The sequence below is a fragment of the Phasianus colchicus genome, chromosome 1 (genome assembly GCF_987193195.1).
Source record: "Phasianus colchicus chromosome 1, bPhaCol1.hap1.1, whole genome shotgun sequence".
NCBI classification, from domain to species: Eukaryota; Metazoa; Chordata; class Aves; order Galliformes; family Phasianidae; genus Phasianus; species Phasianus colchicus.
Window position 1 is genome coordinate 134,146,034 of NC_143436.1, and position 25,631 is coordinate 134,171,664.

General features: G+C 41.4%; 1 protein-coding gene across 6 annotated transcripts in view; it reads right to left on the minus strand.

Moving 5' to 3' along the window:
* Positions 1–25,631, minus strand: part of AFF3 (ALF transcription elongation factor 3) — a 321,596-nt gene that overhangs the window by 170,168 nt on the left and 125,797 nt on the right. For 5 of the 6 annotated variants that reach the window (XM_090127334.1, XM_090127329.1, XM_090127326.1 and 2 more), the window contains exon 4: positions 4,056–4,100. The exons of the other annotated variant lie outside the window; for it this stretch is intronic. In XM_090127334.1, the coding sequence (XP_089983460.1) occupies positions 4,056–4,100 (45 nt within the window). The remainder of the gene's footprint in view (positions 1–4,055; positions 4,101–25,631) is intronic. 6 annotated transcript variants of the gene reach the window in all.

Consider the following 25,631-nt stretch of genomic DNA (forward strand, 5'->3'; position numbering starts at 1 on the left):
GACAGAACAATTGCAGTTATTTATATTGAACACTCTCCTTATAATTTTCTCTATCCTTGACATGTGTGCCTGCAGCTGGACAGAGAAGTCACTACACTTTGAAGAAGTTGCTATGAATTAGTGCACGGCATTAGATTAGGTACAGGATTCCTGCAGTGATTATAAACTCAGCAGGAGTCCATACAGCAGCTCCAATCTCAACAGGGTTACTGTCTTGTTAATCAACCTCCTTCAGGACTCGAAGCAGTTCTGTGCTTCAGTTCTTGGGGGCTTTGCTTGGAAGCTGCAGTTCTGTGCAGAATGATCTGTCAATTTACAAAGTCTACAGAGCTTTGATACACTCAGTAAAATACATCAAAAAAGGCTTGACTTAAGCTGTGGCACCCTGTGTTACACACAGACCACACATAGGTTTTCTATACAATCTTCTTGACACGGTCAGTGCAAAATAAGACTTGGGAGATTTTTAAGCAATGCCTAAACTGGTCTGGAAGTCCTGGCACAGATGTTAGGTCTGGTCAGGTTCTGAAACCTGCAGGTGATAGGATGCATGCTCTCACCTCCTCCCACACATTAGGGGGAAGGGCACACAGGGAAGAAGCCTGAGTAGGTGCTGGGCACACTTTCTATCACCCTTCATCTTGACAGGGAAATGAGGACACTTGGCTCACCATGAAGTGCCTATCCCATGCAAGAGCAGCTTGGGCAGGGAACACACTGTCTAGGAAGGGAGGCTACTTTCTGCCTTGTCTTGTGGAAGAGACAATTATAATGGGGTGCAAGGTTTCTCAAAATTTAGATTTGTAAACAACTTCTTCCTTTTGCTGATGTTCTGTTAATTACAAAAGGAAGAGTGACCCTTCCTGTTATAAACATGCTTAGGTGTGATGTTGAAGAGCTATCTTTTCTGAGGGGAACACAAAGATCGCAACTCCCTTGGATTTTCATTGTTCTGCCCTGGAGACCCGTATGGGAACTGCCTAGCAGAAGCAAATTCTGGCTTTGCTATGGAAATAGCATCTCCAACAAAAACATGGAAATGGTGTTCCTCGTTTCTGAAGAGCAATAAATCTGTGTTAGAAGTGAATTGACCCATTCAGCACAAAAAGAGGCTATGGAGGATGAGATCTGGAAAAGTGTGGATGCCAAGTTTACAAAGCGAGTAGCTATTACTGTTGCTGTTTAGACCAATGCCAGTAACAACGACCACTCTGATACTGATTTGTATTGCAAGAGTACCTATGAACAGCTTTTGTACTATACTAGTCCTTGGCTCAGAGAGTTAATCTTTCAAGAAAATGAGAACAGGTGGGTGTATCAGGCCTAGCTGGGTTGTACAAGGGACCTATGAACAATGCTCTCAGACTTATGGTCTGATTTTTGGCTGGTCTTGTATGGAGCCAGGAGTTGGACTTCTTGGGCCCCTTCCAACTCTGGATATTCTATGATTCTATGAGGGACAGCAACGTTTAAGCATGAGAAACAGATATACAGCTGACATCACCGCTGTTTTCCCAGAGTCCTTGTGAAAAAGGAGACTCTTAAGAGGGGATCTGAAGGTAGGTATGGAGGTAATTTGGAAAGTGTTTAATGCTATTCCCAGATCTGATGGGAAATATGGGATAAATTAATTCATGTAAAATTTAGCACACTAAATTTGTGTGCTGGAATCTGGCATCACGTGACAGCTAACTGGTAGCTAATATGTCAGCACTTGAGTAGACTTGAGGCCTTAGAATTGAAGACAAATAACTCTGCTGGACATAATAGAGAAGGAGATGACAGTGGTGAGATGCAAAGACAAAGGTAATATGGGACAGATATCAAGTTAGGATTATGATCCACACAGCAGCATGAATGGATGTGGACAAGATTGCACCAAGAAAAGGATGTTGCAGTAATCAAGGAGTGTAATGAGAAATCAGACCAGAATAAGACCTTTGTGAACAAAGAGCTTCAGTTAGAAATGTCACAGAGTACTAGTTTGCAGGATTTACATGTAGTCTTGGACACAGAAATGTGGGAGAATTTTAGAGTGAAGTGATACTCAGGTTACAGACATAGAGGATGGGCAGACTGGAGAGGTTATCCATGAAGAGTGAGTGAGAGGACCTGATTGATGGTGAAAATGGTATGCTCTCTACTTTTGCTGTGTTAACCCTCAGCAGACAGTGAGATACTGATATTAAGTATGGCTTTAGAGCTCTAAGCAACACTGAAACTGCCCCGTACCTCCTGCCCTGTAAGGAGACGGTCCCAGCTTTGAAAGCCTTACATGTCTCGTGGCATCATTTAAAGTCTTCTGAACATGATTTTGCAGAATCAAGGAAATCAGAAAGAATCAGAAATCAAGGAAGTTGGTAAAGGTAAAAGAAGCTGGGGGAAGTAGCAGGACATGGGACAAAGTGCTTTGCAGAGCAGGGCAGGAGATGTCCCATGCAGATCCTCAGCCAGGTATTTTTGGTAGGTATTTTTATTCTTTGGCTGCCTTCTCCAGGGAGAGACAGGATTGCAGCACCATGACCTGTGAGAAGTGAACAAGCGATCTTGGGAAAGCTGCTTGCAGTTAATTGATTCATTTAAGCAAAGTGAAAGAATTTTTTAATAAATCCCAATGAACAAAAGGGTCATATCCATCCAAGGATGTGCTGCACATTTCATCATGAAGCTTCACAAAAATATTTCTTGAGGAAGGTGCCCAAGAGACAAAGAAGAAAGAGAGAAACTGTGTTCACCAGTTTGAAGATGTACCTTACAACTGAAGGTACATTCTGCACTACATGGGATTGTATGAGATTAGAATCTTTTACATATCCATGTTCCTACACATGGAAGGAGCCATGACTTTCTTAGCTGTTCTTTTAAAAAGTCCTATATTAAAAAAAAAAAAAAGGGTGAATGAGCCCCACATCATAATCTCAGTGCATCAAGAAAAAGCTCTCATGAATTACAATATCCACTACTAACTTGCAACAAAAGAATAGAGATTAAGTCTAAGACTTGTTGGATATGCAATTAAGTCCTAAAACAGCCTACTTTGTAAATGTTAGCTAAGTAAAAGCTCTGCCAGTGAAGTCATAAGCAATCCATCATAATCAACCTTCAATAAACTCTTTGTCCAGTTCAAGAATTAAAAGCTGTATTTAATATATTCATGGAGAATGGAGAAATGCCTTTAGAAACAACAGTCTTAATGCACTGCTAATCTCTAAACCAAATATTTATAGCCCTGTAGTTTATAAACAATCTGGAATATTTGGGTAGTGGATGTCCAAGAGGTGGATGCACACACAGTAATAGAGAGGTTTTACCATTCCACCCACCTGGCTTGGTGTTTTACTATTATATGAATTGTAAATATAAAAAAATATTGTATTGTCAGTGTAGAAAGGGAAGTGAAAAGAGCAGGAATTAAAATACATGAAAATGATTCACTGTTATTATTTTGTCTGCTTCAGAAAATAATCAATATCAAAGTTGATTCAAGCCAAGATCTGTCCGGATATGTATTAATTTGGTCCATGAAAATAAACTAGAAATTACTAGGATAAAAGAAATAATAATGAAATATGGAAATAACTGCAGATTTTGCACATTGTCATTATATAATGGACATAATGGAGATAATGACATTACATAATGGATTCTAATTAAATCCAGGTGGAAAATGACCTTCCTAGACCTCCCTTCAAAATTAAGATTTTTGACAGTCGTGATTAATGGAAACATGCACTTTGCATGGTTTGTAAACCTGAAACATCGTTGTACATTTCAGTTTATAATTTATCCCATTATCTGCTTCTGCATGCATGAAGGTCAGCCGTACTGGCACAAAGTAGCAGCGAAAGCCAGAGGCTCTAGAAGGTTGCTTACACACATTTTCAATTCTTTTTCTTGGTAAATAATTTTGCCTCCTTGTTCCTTAGAAAGATGGCAATCTTAAAGTGTGATATATTTAACAGCAGTAATTGCAATATTCTTGTTGTTCTCTTCCCTTTTTAGAGTAAACAAAATGGCACTAGAAGAAAGGTTTTTTTTTTTTTAAGAATTCCTACCCGCAATATTTCTTCAATGCAGCTGTTATCTCCTGTTCCACTGTCCTGTAAACAAAATGAAAATTCAGTTTGTTTGTGTTTTAAGAAGAAATAACAAATAGCAGGTTGAGGACACGGTTGTCACATGAAATACATTCAAAATTCTATTACAGTTTCAAAATGAGGCCAAGTCTTTCCAGCTTCTGAAAGTTGCACTGCTGAAAATTCTCAAATTATTCCCTGTCACCACCACAGGAAGATGTAATATTTGCAGTGTTTACATCTGATTGGCACATATTTGTATAAATTCATATGATTTTGTTTGTGCCACTTTTGGGTGTGCTCCATGCTGTTTCAGATATACTGCTTATAAATAAGCATAAGCAAAATGGTTATTGTCTGTACACAGATACAATATGTGCATTTGTTTATATCAAATAAATAACATCTGTCTGCATCCTTTGTGCAGGAAAGTTTCTGCAGTGACACTGCCTGTGTGAAGTCTGACAGTACATAGGGTAGCTGTGATACTGAAGGGAGAGCTGCAGGGACATCCACTGAGCACTGACTGGGCAGCACAGTAGTTGTGGGAAGGTGATTACTTCTTAAAAAATGCTTACCCCTAAACCCACCCTGCATATTGTGAGTTTGAGGATGCATAGGAATCTTCTTCAGCTCTTCTGAATGGCACAGCTTACTCTAGAGTCACTAGGAAACATTTCTTCTCACAAAGAGCAGTGATGCAGTGGCACAGGCTGCCCAGGGAGGTGGTGCAGTCACCATCCCTGGAAGTGTTCAGGATCTGTGGGGATGTGGCACTGAGGGATGTGGGCACGGTGGGGGCGGGATGATGGTTGGGCTAGATGATCTGAGAGGTTTTTTTCCAACCAACTGATGCTGAGGGCCTGTGCTTCTCCAGAAGCCAGGCTGAGGGCCAGCAGTTCTCCAGAAGACACAGGTGGCTACTGCATGTTACAGATTTTCTAGGGATTTATATCACCACACAACATTTTCTGGTGGATACCAAGTTGAATATCAGCCAGTAATGAGCTGTTGCCACAGAGATGGCTAATAGTATCTCAAGAGGAGAGTTGTTGAGGGAGGTGATCCCTCCCCTCTAGTCAACACTGGTAAAGCCTCAGCTGAAGCACTGTGTCCAGTTCTGGGTCCCCTAGTACATGAGAAGCATGGACATACTGGAGAGAATCCAACAAAGGGCCACCAAGATGATGAAGGAACATAAAAGAATATCAAAAGAATTTGGTTTTCCAACATGCTGAGCTCTTGTTACCTGAAAACCATACTTCTCTGAAGCATCTACATTTGTTGCCCATGTGCCCAACAGACGAAAACAATACCATCAGCCAGTTTTGCAAGACACTGCCCTGGACACCCTGAATGCTGCTACCCAGCCTGAGCTGTGGCACAGAGGAGGCCTGAATTCACATTCTCCCATAGCCTAAAAGCTATAACCAAGGTCAGCAGTACCACAGCCATGCAGATGCAAGGGAAAAATCTATGTTGTGTAATTTTTTTGTGGCTTTTATTTCATATCAATTCGTAAAATGACACAAGGGCATTGTCAGCAGTCCTGTCAGATCTTTACTGAATATGGCCCTTGATTGTTAGACAAATGATCTGTGCTAACTCTTCCTCATGCGACCATTCTTTTAGCTTTGCAGATCCACGGAACTATAAACCACTAATATCAAAGAAAAAGGAACTAAGCATTCCATGAAGTCAGACTGTGGAGAATTACTTGTATCTGACATACCAATGCTAAAGAGTATGTCCCGCACAGACAGCCCTGTTCTCATTGCATCCCTGTCCCCATGAGGCACACAATGCTCCCCACCTTCCCTGCTGCTGTGATGCAAGAAAATAGTTCCTGGTACCAATGAAACTAACAAGACAGAAACATGCATACAGAAACAGCACAACTGTCTCTGGATAATGAAGAATTCTAAAAGTTGTATTAGCAATTTTTGCTTGCCTCTTCTCTGTGGCTTTCCCTCTGTTTTTTAATTTTCTTTCCCTAAAGCCTGGTCTGCGATCTTCTGGAAGTCATTGGTGAGTGCTGTCTGTCAGTGGTCTGTACTGGGATAGGTACTGCTTCATATCTTTATTAATTACATAAACAGTGAGATCAATTACATTCTCAATGAGTTTTTAGATTACGCCAGGCTGAGTGGCACAGTTGATATGACAGAAGGAAGGGACTGTAGTGATAGAACAAGAGTAAATTGTTTTAAATGAAAAGTGGGGATATTTGGATTAGATATATGGAACAAATTCTTCACTCAGAGGGCGGTGAGGCACTGGCACAGCTGCCCAGAGAAGCTGTGGTGCCCCATCCCTGGAGGCGCTCAAGGCCAGGTTGGATGGGGCTCTGGGCAGCCTGAGCTGGTGGGGGGCAGCCCTGCCCATGGCAGGGGATGGGGCTGGGTGGGCTGTGAGGTCCCTTCCAACCCGAAGCATTCTATATAATCTATTTTATAATCCCACTAACAACAGTGGGGAGAGTAAAGCCACCATCTTGTATGCCTTGTTTACAAAACAAGACTGTGCTGCTTGACTTCAAGTTCACTGCTCTCCACTGTCATCTTAGACAAGGAGGCATGAGTTGACTTATCACTATATGCCTTATCTGTACAATGCACTGATGGCAAAATAGTGCTCGTTACTTTTTTATCAAGGGCAAAATGACTGAGGGTTAATTTGGCAGTAGGCTATTTCAGAGGAGGTTCAAAAACAAGCTTCTATTTCAAAACGAAATATCCCTCCTAGAAGTGTAATAAAATAAGTCTGCAAATACTCATCAGCAAAAAATTATCCTTTCCATTACTGCAGAACTAAAGCCATAGCTGTTCTCCTCAGTACATATCTCTGGGCAGAAAGTAAAAATATTTCCACATCTCTCTCTTAGTATTATCACAACGCCTTCCAAAAGGCAAAAATAAAGAAAGAAACACAAGACCAAAGAAATGCTATGCAAAAAATGATAGTAATATTTGGAAAAGAATTCCATTCCTGTACTATCCTCTTTGTTCTTCATCTTTTTAATGCCAAAGATAAATTTTTAAATGTATTTTTTGCTTTGAATTCTGACTTGCTGGTACGTATCTTTTGTTACTGTTGATATCAAAGTTCCCAGAGTAAGGTTAGAGAGGTTAGGAGTTAATGTCCTGCACACAGCAAGCAAATTCAATTTCACATGGCTTGGGGCCATATATTTTTCTTTATGATATCACAGAATCATAAAATCAAAAAAGCACAGAATGGCTTAGGTTGGAAGGAACCTAAAAGATAATCCATCCCAACTCCTGCCATAGGCAGGGCTGCCCCCCACCAGCTCAGGCTGCCCAGGGCCCCATCCAACCTGGCCTTGAGCGCCTCCAGGGATGGGGCACCACAGCTTCTCTGGGCAGATGTGCCAGGGCCTCACCGCCCTCTGAGTGGAGAATTTCTCCCTAATATCTAATCTAGATCTCCCCACTTTTCATTTAAAATTATTCTTGCTATTAGACCATGTAAAAAATTGTTTTTCCTCCTGCTTGTAAGCTCCTTTCAAGTACTGGAAGGTGGCAGTGAAGTTTGCCTGCAACTTTCTCTTCTACAGACAAGCCCAACACCCTCAACCTTTCTTCAACCAGCCTTCTGATCATCTCCACATCCTTCTCCTGCTGGGGGTTCCAGACCTGGACAGAGTATTCCAGATGGGGCCTCACAAGGGCAGAACAGAGGCAGACAATCCTCTCTTCACTGCTGGCCACCCCTCTTCTGATGCAGCCCAGGACACGGTTAGCCTTCTGGGCTGCATACAATGCAGAGTGTTGATGCAGTACCTAAGGCAGGTCTGAAAGGGGTCTGTAGGCCTTGATTTGAAAATGATTCCCCCCTCTCACTCTCTTTTTTTCCCTTCTCCATTGCAAGCTTACTCACATTGCAGAGGAACCCTGACAACCTAAATTTAACAAATTTTAACAACTACAAAACATAAAAATAAAATCTAGTCAATGTTTCTTGAAACCTGAATTAACAAAAGAGATTGCACCAAATAGTCCCATGCTATTTGCAGGAGTGGGCTTCCCTGGTTCATTCATCGTTGTGTCAGTTCTGGCTTCATGATGCAGCACCCCCTTAAGAATATGTCAAAGTGGGCTACAGCCTCCACAGCTCTGCTGTACCCATTGCCTTCACATCACAGCCAGTGCCAGGAATTGGCATACTCATGCGGCTGGCATGGCACCTGGTGGGAGGAGGTGTGGGGCTGCTGCCGAGGAGCAGTGGCTGCTGCAGAAACAGCCGGGAGCATCGCGCTGCTGATAGCGCATGGAGCTAATTACAATGCAAAGCACAGAGATCTGTAAGAAAGAAGATCGACGAAAGGCTACAGTGAATCCTTGGGAACTGGGATGTCATTTCAAAAATGGCTACATCTGTGCAAATTTTTTTTTTTTTTTTAGAACATTACTTTTTCTTCCGTTAGCAACAGCTTTCACAAGGAGATACGTAGAAAAACTCCTTGGAAAGGAATTGCCTATCTCTGATTCCCTTGTTTCAAAGCTTTGCATGAAGAAAAGAAACAAAAATTACCAGAAACTGTTTTCATTTCAGCCTAAGAGATTTTTACAGTGTGAGCCTTTGGCGTTGTTACTATTTGTGCTAATCACTCTTACAGAGCCTCTAGGAGTTACCAGATTTTACCTCCAACACACATTAGGGTGATTAAGATCTCTGGGAGGCTGAGGTGCATACTTAGCAGCCCTGCTGGCCTCTCTAGGAGCTAGGTTTGCTGTGTTAGTGCTGGGATGCCACCATTGGCCAGTGCATGTCCAGCCCCTCGTACCACCACTGCCTCAGAACTACCCTGCCACCACCTACCAGGAGCACAGGTAAGGGAAAGATAAGTATGGGAGGATCCAGCAGGTGTCAATACAAGGAAACAGCTGTGTGCTTAAAAAAGAAAGACATTCATTTCCATTACAAAATGAGAGTCTGCAATCATAAGTTCCACTAGCAGTTATTTCTCTGGTAGTGCTGCATCCTCTGAATGAGGCACACACATCATGTAGATGCGCTTTTCACAATCCTTATTTTGGTTAGAGTGTTTTGTGGGGTAAGGCAAGACTGACAAGTATGCTTCTACTTTTTATTCTTGCTCATATGTCTGGCCTTCTGCATGTTGGGTAGTGGAGAACTTGCTCTCCTGAATTTAAAGTGGCCTTTCTCTCTCTGACTAACAAGATGGGCATTTCCATCTTGGTGGGCAACTTGTGACCTACCAGGGGTACTTCCCTCTAAATGGGCCAGATGTCAGGAAGCTGGGGCACACAGCAGTGCACCCCCAACCCACCAGCACTGGGAATACTGCCTGCTCCCTCGCTGCTCAATGGCCTGGAGTCCTTGTCGTTCCCCAGGGGAACAAGGGCAGAACTGAGCTGGGCGTAGTTATGGCAAGGAAAGAGAAAGGAAGAGACTGCTGAGGAAGCTGGATTTTCTGTTGTTCCTGATTTTTGAAAGCTTTGCTTTACAACTGTACTGTTCCTTACTAGTGATTCAGAATGCCAGTGGCCATGATGTGTAGATAGAGCAGTTTTCTCCTGTGCTCACACTGCTGTGATAGGAGCTGTTTCACTTTTACTACAAGAAACTGCTGTTGCTGTTGCCTTAGACACTGAGATGAGCAGAAGGGAACTGGGGATGAAAGACTGAACTCTCCTCAAGTTCTGTGTCAGAAAATGCTGCACTAATTAAAGTTATTAAAGCTATCTAATTTACGGTGACTGTTAATAAACTGTTGCCCTTAATATGCTCATTTTCTTTTTGAAACTGTCTTCATATTTATTATGGGGATTATTTTTCGTACCCTGGGATCTTGCAACATGGTTTGCTTCAAAAGGGAAGAGAAGAAAGGTTAACAGAGGTTTTATTTCAAGAAAAAAAGAAGAAAAAGCAAGTGATGAAAGTTGTCTCGCTTTGGTTTAATGGAAGCATCTGGGTATAGTAACTGTGGGTTTTGTAAGTGCAATGTCATCATGCTCCAGTCCTGTGCCAGGAACTGGTAGATAATGTACCTAATCAAAGAAGATGAAATATCAAAAATATCCTTAGACAGAAATGCCAAATGATTGGGTAGACTTGCTGTGCACACTGGAAAGGAGAAGCTAATCGGGCAAGAGTGTGTTTTGATCACAATGAGTGATGCTTGCTTTAAACTCAGCTCATCTACAACTGGGGCAGGACAGCAGCTTTTGGAGACCTCTGAGAAGGGAGACTGCAGAGAGGCTAATGGAGCCACAGTCCAGTGTGTCATCAGCCCTGGATGTGCTGGAGCTATGTGCAGTCCCAAGGAGCCAGGGGATGAGAAAGGATCCAGTCTGGCATCTAGATGAGGTTGGATCTGGAAGTAAAGGCACTCACTGCAATTTTATTTTTTAAGTAGGAGGGTGCTGAGGTTAGAGTATAACTCCACCAATGTACACAGGGCCTGCCACAGAGCTCACAGGTTCTCTTGCATGCATAGTGCCTGGTTTGAACTAAGTATGGAAACCCTAAGTCAGAAAGCAAGGTGTTGCTGAAGGGCTGTGGTCTGGATTGCTGCTAGGAGCTTCTCTTTAATTGAGGCACCTACAGCCCAGTTTGGAAGTGTTGGATCTAGCTATGAGTGGAGGGGATAGGGCAGGGCTCTTTGCACTGATGAGATGGTCTGAGTCCAAGTCCACTTCACGAAAAAATCAAGAGAATGAAGACAAGAACCCTTCTGAAATTTCTTCACCCTCCCCACCCCTACGGGCCATCAAACAATCAGTTACCGGAGCTGCACTGGTAACATTTCATCTACAAAAAGATGCTTGGTCCCCCAGACGGGGCCTACTGACAGATGAGTGGAACAATTTTACAGGCTTTTACGTTATATTCATAAAAATGAGAAAACCCAAGCACATCAGAATTACACTGTGACCCAGTAACAGTAAAAGAGAGCTGTAATGGGGGAGAACTGCAATGTTCTATTAATAAAATATAAAGGTTTTACTGTTATTGGGAAAGATGGATTGTGCCAAATCAATACCATGTCAAAGTATATTAATGTTTTCTTTTGCTAATGAAACAATAGGGGCCGATGTGGTTACACTGGCTTGTTACCCATCTGAAGAATATAATGGGATGATAGTAATGAAGACTGCAGTTTTACTTCTTGCTACATGCTCAGTCCTGAGTGGTACCAGCTAAGTGACTTGAAACCAATAGGCATTTATCAAAATGCTATTGACAGCCCCTGCATAGATTCCACAGCAAGCTTTCCCATCTTAAAACCAAAAAAGAGTCAGCGGGAAACTCTGGAAATGCCTTCAGTTTATTACATTTTCTACAGCACTGGATGCATGCGTTGATTGTACGAACTGATAGGTGGTTCCCAACTATTTCTTGGGAAGTTTCTATAACAAACACCAGAATGTTTGGGTTTTGAAGCAGATAAGGCACTTTGGTGAACACAGGGGCTTCTCCCCTTAGCCCACACTGTAGCTCCACAGCCAGCCAAGGAGCCTGTGCTGAATGTGATAGAGATCAGCTCGGCTCCCCCCCGTTAGATGCTCTCCTTCCTGCTACATGGATGGCCAATTAATGTCAACTGGAATGCTCTATTTTTAGTGATGTGGCCGCTTGTCTGATGGGACCTGGACTGAGACCAATTGATTGCATCTATTATATTGTTTGTGTTTGTTTGGGGAGAATACATAACATCTGTAAAGCAGCAACAGTTGGAAAAACACGCTTTGTGGAACTGTTAATCTTTTTGTGACATTTTAATATGAATATACCATAAGCTAGTATAATATTCAATAAATTAAATGGATTATTTTGCCAAGAGATTCTTTAAAAATGTTAATTAACAATAAATCAATAAAAACTATTCAACATGAAAATCAATTACATCCCTGTTTACATTATTTAACTCCAAGCATTTGTTTGTGTGCTTGTAATTAGCAAGCTATAAAAGACGCCATAAATAGGTGCATAATGAGAAGAACTGTTTATAAATGATAATTGGTATTCATTCCCACTGAGCCAAAGGTGATGTGATTACAAACTATCATGCAGAAAGGGTTAATCCTCTTACAGATACACAAGTTTAGAGTACAGAGCTCTACAGAAATCCCTCCTGCAAAAAAACCCTGATTGAAGAAAGCCCCAAAGGAGAGTTTGAGGGAAAGAGTAACACCTCATGGGCACTCCTTAAAGCCTATCTACATCCAAGTAGAATTGGTCATGGGGAAAAGCCTACTTTTTGGGTGGTGGGGCATGATAAGCAGAATCTGGCACGCGGAATTCAATGTTTGTACACCATCATCATGTAAACAATATCTAAGTCAAAAGGATGGAGGTGCGATTAAAAATCTGGGTGAACACCTTGATAGGAAACAAGACTGTTTTACCACTACCTCAGTCAAATATTAGGGCCAGGAAAGGTCTGGCTTTTATTGAGGGCTAAAATAGGATCACACAATGTTCAAATGGCAGCCCAGAGCTTAAAACACTGAGCAGCAGCAGCAGCAGCAGCTTTTGTCTGCAGAAGGTAACACCCGAGTTTTTCTCACTGATGTGAAAAAGTTTGTTTCCTAGGGCAAAATAACCTATTGCTAAAAACTGCATTCTCAATTTTAGAGACTGAGACTGTGTCTTAGTCCATGGCCTGGAAACATTTGTCTTTCTATCGAAGCTTTCTGCTTTTCAAGGAAGTCACCAACACTTGAGAAGGAGGTAATTTTGGCCTTGGCAGCGTCTCCTTCTCAGCAAAACAAAAAGCTCACGCTTTCATAGCAAATGCTTTCGTAAGGGCAGCTGCCATCAAGAACCCTTGGCAGAGCAGATCTAAAGTATGGGCAGAGCACTGGGCATCTGGCCATGAAGCCAGCCCAGTTAAACAACCTCTTTTCAAATCCAGAGATAAACTACTTTTTCTACCTTGTCAGGGCAAAATGCATATTTATTTCCTTTCTTTTCTGGACTCTGAACTGAAGTTAATTAATGTTGTCCTGAAACACTTACACCGTATTACTTTCCTTGATCTGCACAGAATATCATAGTTTCATGGAAAACATGGATCAGGAACAGCATGTTTTTTAGAAAAAGGAATGTCTATTATCTGCAAGGAATAGAGAGTGATACACAGTGGTTTGAGTATCACAGCTTGGTCTCATGGCTAAAACATGTCCTGGTCATGGCAGTTGTAACCTAGACATCTATTTGCCCAAGAGGGATGCAATTTGCTACTGGATACCCAAAGATTTATCAATGAAGACGAGCAATCATATGCATCTGCATCTCTAAAGCAGTCCCTTGACAATTCTGGTCAGCTCAGGTGATTCTCTGCACAGAGGCTGACAAATAGCACAATTCTCCAAGCTTCAGGGAAAATCTCAGCAGAGCTTTATTGTGCTCTCAGCATTCCTGAAAGTCAAAAGAAAAATCAAGCCGTGCTACGGTCCCTGACAGACCGATGGAAATACACTCACTGCACAGCTACTGAAAACTGTACTCTCCAAAGGTTTTGCAGAGCTAATAGAACATGTGAAATTTCAAATAAAATGTCAGCGCTGTAACGTCTTAGGACTCTTACTTTTCTCTTGTTTTCATGTATTCTCAGGTTAGCATTCCTTTCAAAGGGGATATTGCATTCAAAAATCACAGTGCTTTCTGGTTTCATAACAGCGAAATACAGACAGAAAGAAAGAAAAATCAGCCTCCTCTGTTCCGGATTTTGTGTCTTTGAAAGAGTTTGCTTACCCTTCTGGTAGACACTTGCCAGCTTCCAGCTGTTTGCACAGAGCTCACAGCTAAAAGCTAATGGAGAATCATTTATAAATCCCAGAAACACAAAACTGTATAAGCCACAACTTTTGGCCATGTTACTCAGGGGCAGTAACCACATATCACTGTCACATTAACAGTTTTCTTTTTAATACAAAAAAAACCTAGTAATAAATCCCTTTATAGCAGTGCAGTGCCATGGAGCAGGACTGGGTATGAACTTCAGTGCCCTGGATATGCCTACATATAAAACTACTCTCCATGCATTTTTACTGCCAAAAATGGTTTTAAAACCTGTGTGCACCAGCATTTGTACATATGCAATACACAACACAGCGGCAGGAAATGAAAAGAAGAAAACAGCATGGTAATGGTAGAGGTAAGTTTATGTTGGTTTTAGACAATGACCACTACTGCGCTGCACTAGAGAGATTGCCCTTAGGTTTGGTTGGTTTGCATTTCCAAAACTTTCATGGTCTGCATTCAAAAAAGAGCTGGCTTTTGGATTTTAATTTTCTATTTTATTTTATTTTTTAAAATTTTTAGGTAATGTTTCACAAGCTATATTTTCTCTAGAGGAAGAGCAGTCACTGCAGCCCCATTTCATTTTAAATGGAAGCTGAACAGAAAGAAAATCTGCAGTGCTGTTCTTGCACACAGGAATTTCCATTTAGGTCGAGTACAACAAATATGCATTGTTTTAAGGAGCAGAGGCAGATCTCTGTCCCTCCAGAAGACCAGAAGGTTTCATTGCACCCCAAATTATAACTGCATGTGCAAAAACCACGAGTACAGTAGGAAAGCTTTTGAGCCAAGAAGCCACAGGCTTTGCTTTTGTTACACGATCTTGATGAATTTATTTCAGTGCTTTTATTCAGGTTTCAGGATGTTGAATCCTTTAAACTTGTTAGTATTTTCCTTTTTATTGTTCTCTACTGCCTTTCAGTGTTTTATTTTATTCCTTTGTTCCTCAGCGCAACTGAAGGTAATACAGTCCTGGGCCTATTACCCCGAATCCCTTTGATCTTGCGATGGGTATCAACAAAGAAGTTATTTGTTCTCAACACATTAAACCCTTCTGCACAGCTTTTTACAAATTCTGTTATGCAACTTTGATAGGGCCAGGAATGAGTTGTCAGCTACCAGAAGGCAGGGGACCACAAAGACCTCTCAAAAAGCCAACATATGAATGGTGTCATCTTTCTGTTTCACTTTCAAACGTGGCTCATACAGGTTTGCTGAATAGGAGTCATTTGACAGCAGACATCTGAATTTGTATTGCAGACTTCAGCACACCTTTATAAGAACTTTAAATATCTTAGTTGAGTCCTGAGGATCAAAGCTTCCTATGTAATAAACCTATCGCGGGTTACCCAGGGAGATTTTCTCTATCAGTAACAATGGCAGCTGATTTGCCTCGCATAACAAGCGGCCGATGGAATAGAAGGGTTGGCATCAATACTCTGACTAACAAGAAAAGGAGCCTATCTGAAACTCAAGAATTATGGTAGGGTCTCATAATTTACGTTATAAACCATCTACTACAATGTTAAGATGTGCATGCATGAAGAGCTGTTTCAAACACATCAAATCTGGATTATTTTTTCAAATCAGAGAAGCAGAATAATAAATAGAATTGGCAGCATAAATGAATTTATGCATAAAACAGAGAAAGCTCTTGACTGTTTTTTGTTTTTTTTGTTTTTTTTTTTTGTATACAGCATTAGAAACAGAGAAACATACATTGTTTCACAGCAATCTGCATTAAATACATTTGTTGTGGGTTTGAAATACTGCTAACTGTTTGTTTGGGATGAGAGAGGATGCTGTGCATTTATGATATATGATACCACATTGTCATCAATTGTCATGCTTTGTTTATGGGACTGAGTAATTTGTAATCATCGGATTACTATGTTTAGTCTGCACTCTGGTTTTTAGAGATGTGCATTAAACAGATCAAGCCCTTGCATGTTTGCTGTATTTGTTTGTTTATTGGAGAAATGACAAGTGGCTCATTTCCCCAGGAATTAACTATGAGGGTTTCTCTGAAAGTAGTGCCTTCTATTTTATGTTGTTGGCCCATGACATCAGAAGCAGATGTTGGTGGGATGGCAGTAGAGGTTGAACCTTCCCACCAATATCCCATTACATGTTGTTGCCATGTGACAGATGGCAGCAGTGCAGTGATCTGACAGAATGGCATCTGACATGGAAGTGAGGATGAAGCGAAGGTCTGTCATTGAATTTCTCCATGTGAAAACAATGGCAATCATTGATATTCATCAATACTTGCTGAACGTTTATGGAGCCCAAACAGTAGATGTAAGCACAGTGACAGCTGAACTGCAAGGCCAACACTTTTCCAGCAACGAGACTGTCATGATAGCTGTGAAACAGAATCATAGAATCACAAGGTTGGAAACGACCTACAAGATCATCTAGTCCAACCATCCTCCCATTAGCACTGCTACCACAAGCTACTAAACCAGATCCCGTAGCTCCCCATCCAGCCTCTTGAACACTGCCAGGGACAGCGACTCCACCACCAGCAGGTCACCTCTGCTGGCGCAGATTTTTATGAGTGCAACATGCAGGCTTTTGTTCTTCACTAATAGCTAATAGCTAACGTTGATGGCTCTGCTGAAAAATACTGTTTTTTAGTTGAGAATTTGCTCTATCAAAAAATGTTATTGCACTCTTTGTATCTGTTGTAGATTCCACAGAAGTAAACAGGAGGCGTTACTGCCACCAGCATTTCCTGCCTATTTTATCTGCAGGCATAGCTCTGAATCCCCAGCAGCCCAGCAAAAAATTGTGGTGTGGTAGAGAGTGCAGCAGTTCCCACAAAACCAAGGGTGCATCACTTGCAGCAATGGATACTTAGGGTAGAAGAGAGTGAAATGGTTTTAACAAACCAGCTCTTGTTTGTAATCCTATTTCTGCCACAGAAACACAGCAGTAAACCTGATAATGTAGCAAGTATTGCATACAAGGAATTCAGCTGTTTCTGAGCATGGGATAGCACAGCTCTGGCAGTCAAAAGCTGGTCCATCTCCATTTACTCTGCGGTAGGGCTGCAGGAAAAATCCACACTAAGGAGCAGTCCCTACTTAATTTAAAGTTTATGTACGTGTATGCTATAAACATAACAGGATTTTAAACATAGACAGAAGAAGAGAATTCAATCAAAAACCTTTGGCTGAATGCTTGCAACAACAGCCCATCTTCACAAATCACTGATGCAGGATACAGACTAAAGCACGGGAGAATAAGTCACCACTCACTTACTGCTCAAGTCATCTTGTTGGTGGCACTGAATTGAAACTGAAGGCACAAGCGGATAATAGAATTTCTCTTTCATAGAAAATAATTATAGAATCAAACCACTGAGCAAAAGTCCATTATTTGTTGACTTGCCCCCCAAAATGTCTGTATCTCTGAGGTAAAACAGAAAAACCCGCAAGAATGAGGCAGGAGCCAAGATTACGTTTCCATCCTTATCTCTCTTTACCGATACTCTCTCGGAGGTCTCTGCTTGCATAGCAGCTGCTGAATTGCTACAGTTTACAGTCTGGCATATTAAAATAAACTAGCACTGATTTTGGCAATTTGCAGTTGTGCAATTGCTGCTGCTGCTGCATAAATACTCACCGGATCCCTACAGCAAAGGCAGGAGCTCCTCATCTGTTCCCACTTGTGAGTCAGACTTTCCCACTGGCACAAGCATGAACTGCGGTAATGACTGCACTGTTAACATAGCCAAAGTAACCTGTTATCTGTGTCTGATTGCAGTACAGAGCATGATCAAGGCTACCAACACCAAAGATGTGATTTCTGAGAGGGGTATGTCCTGCCATTTGATGAATGGAAAGGATTAACTGAGGATGCCTTGGCCTAAGATAGTCTGCAAAAATCTGCGTTTTGCATGCACGCACATCACCGTGAAGATCTGCATAGCAGTTTACAAGCACACAAACAGAGACACGTGCAAACATATGCAAATGTAGTATAGTACATGTAGATGTACTGTGGCATGTATAACTTTAAATATGGAATATGACTACTATTCTATATGGGCAATGCTGTCTGTTTTTAGGAAAGATAACAATGTGTACATTTTGTAATCTGAAGAGCTTGAATTAGTTTTGGTGGGCAGAACGTAATTCTATCAAAATAACACAGCATCAACTAAAAAGAAGAAAAGCCCTAAAAAAACCTTAAAAAACCGCAAAACTTGCAGTGGTTATTCTGAAAACAGCCTCTCTGCACGAGCCTTCCTTTTCCAAACCAAGTCAGCAGACTTTAGGCTGGTTTCTCAGGCACAGCCCATCAAATAATCATAGAATGCTTCAGATTGGAAGGGACCTTAAAGCCCAGCCAGCTCCCACCTTTGCCATGGGCAGGGCTGCCCCCCACCAGCTCAGGCTGCCCAGGGCCCATCCAACCTGGCCTTGAGGACTTCCAGGCATGGGGCACCACAGCTTCTCTGAGCAGCTGTGCCAGCACCTCATTGCCCTCTGAGTGAAGAATTTCCTCCTAATATTTAACCTAGATCTTCCCTCTTTCAGTTTAAAGCCATTCCCCCTTATCCTACCTGTCCATGCAACAAGTTGGACTCTTCTCTCTTTATAAGTTCCCCTCAAGTACTGCAAGGCTGCCATGAGGTTCCCCCAGAGCCTTCTCTTCTGAACAAGCCAAGCTGTCTCAGCCTTTCTTCACAGGAGAGGTGCTCCAGCCATCTGACCATTTTCATGGCCTTCATCTGGACCCCATCCAACAGCTCCTCATCCCTCTTATGCTGGGGGTCCCATATCTGGACACTCTACTCCAGATGGGGCCCCACAAGGGCAGAACAGATGGGGACAGTCACCTGCCTCTCCCTGTCGGCTACCTTTCTTTTGATGCAGCCCAGGACGCAGCTGGCCTTGTGGACTGCAGAATGAGACGGGTATGATGTACATTGCACAATGGACCAACTCTGAGTGCCATAGGTCTGGCCTTCGGTCCCAGACAGATATGATCTGCAAGGACTCAAGAGCAGCTTTCCTAAGAGCAGTCTGCAGTTTGTGCCATTAAACACCTCTTGCACACTTTTGTCCAGAATCAGAACAAAACCTTTGTGTCTGCTCACTGACTATGTGAACAGGTGCCAAAGGGATACAGAATGTTCCCCTGATAATTTTCCTCCCATATACGTTCACTTAGAAAATATGAAGTGGCAAAAATCTAAGGAAAGTATTGCGGGCAGTCTGGAAATTCCTTTAGAAAACAAAACGATCATAAAATTGGAATCCCGCATTCCAAATGATTGGCACCACCTTGTGCATGGGAAAATCAATATGAGAATCTGCAGAATTAGATGTAAGGAAATAATTTTTCCTGCCTATAGAAATTTATTTTATTGTCGGTGGGACTTCCTGCAATGAGATGAGAATGGCTTTGGGAAGAGAAATGAGCACAAGATCAAATATTCCCACTTCATATCACAACGAACAAAGCAAAGCTGTGTGTCATCTTGTTTTACATGCGCTCATGAAAAGCTACCAGAGCAACTGGAGCACTCTCTCAGCAAAGCAAATGAAGTCCTTGACTTATTCTATCTTTAAAGATAGTCAGATATCACTACCACTGAGCAGATCAGCTGCAGGAAATGTGAGCAGTGAAATTACAGTTTGCATACAATAACGTTTTTATCCCTAATGTTTGGTACAAAAGCAGTGCGTTTTCTAAGACAAACTATAGAAATGCAATTATTGTAATAGTGTATAATTTACCCAAATATTTTGACATTTTTCCACAGATAGTCTGTTTTCCACTATTTGCATACCTTTGACTCTAGAGTATAGGCATGCACGAGCACTGAAGAAGGCAAGACAGCAAGTAATTATTTACTGATTAAGGAGTGGATGGGCTTGAAGTTTGAAGCATTAGCATTCCTATTTCATCCTCATCCTTCCAGAGGAGGACGGAAGAGAAATGAGTGTTTTCAACTTGCCGAGATTCCTAATTCATGATGCTAATGCCATAAATTCCTCCTCTTTGCTCCTTTACTCACTGCTGTCTCCTGATACGTCCAGGTCAGCCGCGCTCAATTCGCATTTACTTTGCTGGGGTGGTAAAGGTTACACAACTCAAATTTTTTCCATCTCTAAGAGAGATGAATCCAAACTGAGCTAATTTGTATACAGCTGCAGGCAATATAAACATGGCTGGTTAGAATTCTTTATATAGTATAAGCCTTTGTACTCCATACTTCATGGAAGTTAATAAGTAGGTGTCAAACTCTGAATTAAAATTCCCAGAAGAGGACACAGCACAAAGGACAATAAAAATGATTTTTAAATAATCATAGGGATAAATAGCATCCACTTCTGACAAATGTAAGTGCTGGCATAAAATGTTATTAGGCTACAGAGATTTTCTTTTGTTCAGGAAGTATGTTTTATTCTCCAGCAGTGTCATTCATCATCCTAATGAGCCCTCAAAATGTAAATTAAATAGCAAAGACTGATTCATTGAAAAACATCTTTGTGCTGTGTGTTAAACCATTTTTCTACTTTTATCCTTATATATTGGTTCATTCTTTCATTGCAAAATAACCCCTCAGCCATAGTAGACTTTAATGACCGAGTTCAAGCAAAGCATATTTTCAGTAAACAGTGTTTATTCATTGGTGCTTTTGGTATTATAATTAAAAAAAAAAACAACAAAAAACAACTCATTTAAAAATGTTGTGCCCCTTAAATTATATTTGATCTGGAAAATCTCAGAAACCTGTGCATGCATGTGCTTTTTGTTTTATTCAGCGTCACTTAGTCCAGGGAAACCCTCAATGTAAAAGGATTAGGAGAAATTTCAGGCAGCTTTAATTTACTGAACTGAATACATTAACACCTAAGCAAACACCATATATACTTTTTTTTTTTTTTTTTGTAATGGCAGAAAAAAAAGAACGTGGGGTCACGAGCTGAATTAGTTCAGATTTCTTGTTATCTGTTGATAAGAACATTACACATTCTTACCAGGAATGCAGCAAAGAGGTTTCATACTTGACCTGAATTTATGCATGAGCATACGCACAACAACAAGAGCGACAAGGAAGAGGGCTTTTCTGGAGCTGATCCAAACAAAAACATAACGGGAATGAAGAAAAACAGTAAAAGCGTGTCTGGTTTTGGTATGATTAGTCTTCAGTTATCTTGTTCTCTGCCTCTTTACTCTTCTTTCACTTTATCTAATGCTTCTATAAATCATCTCCAGCTTATTTGGTGTATATATATGTTTGTGTGTATGTAAAATGAAGATGAAAATATTAATAGAGAAAGTAAAGTTTGCTTGATGACAAGGGTGCTGTTATTAAACCGCATGTGGAAGATTTAAAAGCCACAATCTTCAGAATAAATTACCATAAAATCTCAACATTCAGTGACATTATGCTTTTATGAGGTCAAAATATTGGAGAGAGACACCAGGGGTTACAATGAAACCATCCAGCTGTGAAAAAGGTAAGTACATGTACGGTGCCTTGCTGCCAGGGATCCAAAAAATGTTCCTTGCCCCAAACTTCTTTTATTGATAACCCAGATGCCTTGGTGAAAATGAGTTAGGAGAACCAAAGGATGGGGTTAACTGTTGCAACAAGTGGTCTTCTGAAGGGTTTCTCCCCAAAAAAATCAAAATAGTGATTTATGGAAGCTCAGTGATGGCTCCACACTGCAACTGTTAGAGGGACCACACATGTAATTAGGTAAAACTCCACTAAGCAGATACAAGGAAAAAAAAAAAAAAATCAGGTTTATAGCATGAAATATTATCACTTAAGAAAATTAAGCGTCATGAACCCTAGATGAGAGAACTTAATAAACCATCTATCATTTATCTCTGAGTGCTGATTCAGAAATCAGACTGGCATTCACAACTGCAGTGACTGATTGAAATAAATGTGTGCAGTATAGTAGTTTATAAATGAAGACAGTAATTTACAAATTAAGGGCAGACTTTGTGCCCACAGAATAAGTTGCTAGTGCTGAAAATACATTTGAAGACACTTCAAATACACTCGACTCATAGGAAAGAGTCAACTGAAGCAGAAGCTCTGCGAGTTTATGCTTTGCTTGACTAGACTTCAAACACAGAGGAGTTGCTAGATGAAGGGCCTGCCTTTCACATCTCCGTGCCCATTGAACATGCCCAGATACACCATCTGTATTTTCACTAAATTCCCTTTTCGTGAGCCTACATGTATTTCAGCAATCACTATTAAATCATCTTTTACACTAACATTAAAACACAGATCCATGGATCCCATTAATGCTGTAAATGAGTCTCTTGAGTCAGCTGGTCAAAAAATAAAGTGCAAAGAAAGAATAGTGACTCCAGAAAATCTTCCTGTTACATCTCAGGCCACACAAGAAGTTGGAAAAGAGAAAGTAAGCAATGGAAACTCTTTATTCGGACTCCTTTTTTCAATCCAAAAAACAGTGAGGTTATGCATTCCATCTTAGTGTTTAAAGAATAGTAAAAATCTACTATCTAAATGCTCATCCATAAACCCAAGGTTGTATTTTCATTCGTATAAATGAACGGGGCAAGGCTTTGCAGCTTTTTTTCTTTCTTTCTTTCTTTTGTTTTTTAACAGTTTCAATTTGATTTTTAAAGTACAACAGAAATAGCAATAGAGGAGAAGTTAATGGGACTGATCTGCCCTGGGGTCTTTCTGGCTTTTCTCAGCATGACTGAAGACTCAGTGCTTCCTGCCCGAAGGTTTGCCTTCAGTGCTGCACAGAAATTGCAACCCCTGCTCCTCCTGGGCATTTGTAACCAATGAAAACCTACCCCAAAATAAACCCTGTCATCTGGGCCCCAAGTAAGGAGCTGACAAACACCTTACTCTTCCTCAAGTGATGTACAATGCAGGTAGCTGGCTGCTCAATTTGAAATAACGTTTGCTTTTGTTAGTTCAGGTACTAAGAGAACTGCAGTTCACAGCAATGAAGGAGCCATCAGCTGCTGGCTGCATGCTGAGGTTGCCCAGGGAGTTGGTGGACGCCCCATCCCTGGAGACATTCAAGGTCAGGCTAGACGGAGCTCTGAGCAACTGATGTAGCTGTAGGTGTCCCTGTTCACTGCAGGGCAGTTGGACTAGATGGACTTTAAGTGTCCCTTCCAGCTCAAACAATTCTATGACTATGATTCTAAGATTGCATTCCGTAGTGCAGTGCCTTCATCAGTTGCTCCAAATTGGCAGCCCTGTTCACAGCAGGTGTGGTGGAAGTGGATGATCTCTAAGATCCCTTTCCACCTAAGCCAGTCTATGATTCTAGGATTTTCTGATTAAAGAGAAGAACAAGATCAGGAGCGATTTTGTCAGATCAGTCAGCTGGTTGATAACACTATACCTACAACCTTTGCCAGCCCAAGTTCAGCTCTAGCTGCATCCCCAGTGTTTGGACTATCGATGTCTAACACAAGACACTGACACGGACACCATGAAGAGGCTGGCAGTCCTCAAATCACCCCAGGCTCCATCTGTGCCCCCGGCTGGGCACTGACAGGCACAGAGAAACCTTGCTAACGAAATGACATGATGGGTGGCTGCTAGCATTTGGTCAGCAAGGGGCCTTATCCTTGTGGGGTTCATCTCGCTGACAGTGTTGACAATGATGGACGTGAAAAAGACCAAAACATAAAGGAATGAAGAGAATTAAGCTCATTCTGTGTAAAATGTTCTCCCTGGAGTGTGTGCACTCTGTCCCTTGTCTGGTTTCATTTTCTGCTGCTTGCTACATGGGAGCTGTTAGGGAGTCTGAATTTGGTAGGATTAGCTATGGCTCCTCCATCCACTTGAAAGGTTTTTAGACCTTTCTGAGCCTTCTGGTGCTGAAGGAACCCGGGGGAAAAGTAAGGGTGAGAGAAGAAAAAAAGTCTTAATATACTGCAATTTAGTGGTTTTTGCTATGCTGGATGTTACAAACCTTCTCCAAATATTCGTACAGTGCACAAATGAGGAGTTAGAAGCAAAATTCAGCATAAATGGGTAAAGCATGTGTGCTGACGGAGAAGAATACTTCTGAGAGTGCAGCAGGATGCAAATGGGGATCAGAGATACCAGAATCATTTTTCCTCAATGATTTTTATCCCGGACTTAAAATGTTAGAAATAAAATGAGCACTTGCAGGATAAAATCAGAAGTTGTGTTTTAAATAATGTGCGTGCTGTTAAAAATAACATGTGTGCAGTTAATTCCGTGATAAATGATATCTGATAACACGTAGGTTGCTCCAAAAGTAATGCCTCCTATTTATTTCCACAGAAAATACAACAGGTACAAAGAGCACAGTAACACTGTTTGACTGAGCAAATTCTCAGTGACAGAACAGTATTTTTTTTCTGCATAGCCACAGTCATTAGCTATGCATTTTTGTCAGTGATGAAGAAGAACCTACATGCCACGCTTGTAAACATCTGTGCTAGTGGAACTGGCCCACTGTCACTGTTGCCACTGCTGAAGCACACTACCCATGGCCTCACTGTACTCATATCCACTGTTTGGTCTAAAAACATTCACAAACATTGATGAATGTCGATGAGTACAATTTTTTTTTCTGCAAGAAGGAATTCAGTGACACCTCTTCTTCATCTGCACTTTTGTGTCAGATGCCATTGTGTCAGAGTGCCCCTCTGCTGCCATCTGTTACATGATGACAAAACATAACAGAATATTGTTGGGAAGGTTCAACCTCTACTCCCATCCCACTAACATCTACCTCTGACTTTGTGGACCAACACAATAAAATAGAGTTCATTACTTTCAGAGCAGCCTTTGTACATTCCTTGAAATAATTTTAGTGTATTATCTGTCCTTGCATGCCATTTTTACTGTACCTACTGTGTGTCTATCAAAGACTGTTAGATAAGTTGACCACTGGATGATCACATATCTGCATGGCGAATGATACAGCAAATGAGTATCGAATGGTTCTAAGTTCAGTCAAAAAAAAAAGAAAAGTATTATTTCAGAAATAACACATAATTGTACAATGAAACATCAAATTACACCGCATAAATCTAATAAGAAGTTAAGATTGTCATCCAGACGACCATTGCCAAAACTGAGCCATTTTATTACTTCTGAGAGCTTCATTCTCAAGTACTTTTTCTCTGTAAGCAAACAGAAGGGAAGAAGCAGGTTCTACCCCCAAACATGGTGTCATTAAGTAAGACACAGAGGACACCATGTATGGAGAAGAACACAACATACCAGAACACTGACTAGGCTGGTGATTGGCTCAGATTTATCAGCCCTTTTTGACTTCATTGTAAATGTAAGCAAGCGAATAAAGGAGACTGCTGCCACATCGTCAGCAGATGCTGTTGCACAGGTAATTCATTGGAGACACTGAAATTGTCTCCAATGGCGAGAATGGTGATCTTGAGGGTCACTGCAGCAGAGATGCCCCACGGTGTGTGGTGACAAGGACAAAGGCAAGAGATGCAGTGTCCCTGCCAGAGCAGAGCATCCAGCCCTCTGGGGACAAGGCTGGAGGAGAGGGTGGGAACAGAGTTATCAGTGACTTTGAAGGGGAAAAGAATAAATGTAAATGTCACCTGGTAGACAAGAAATGGAATGACAAAGCCAGCAGGGAAGGTGATCTTTGCAGGAGGGTTTTGTAGGGGCAAACTGAGAAGACCTTGTCAAGAGGATGGTGACGAGACACACCATGCCAAGAAGTAGGCAGGGCTAGATGTGCTCTGCAGAGGCAGGATCATTGAAAAGCATAG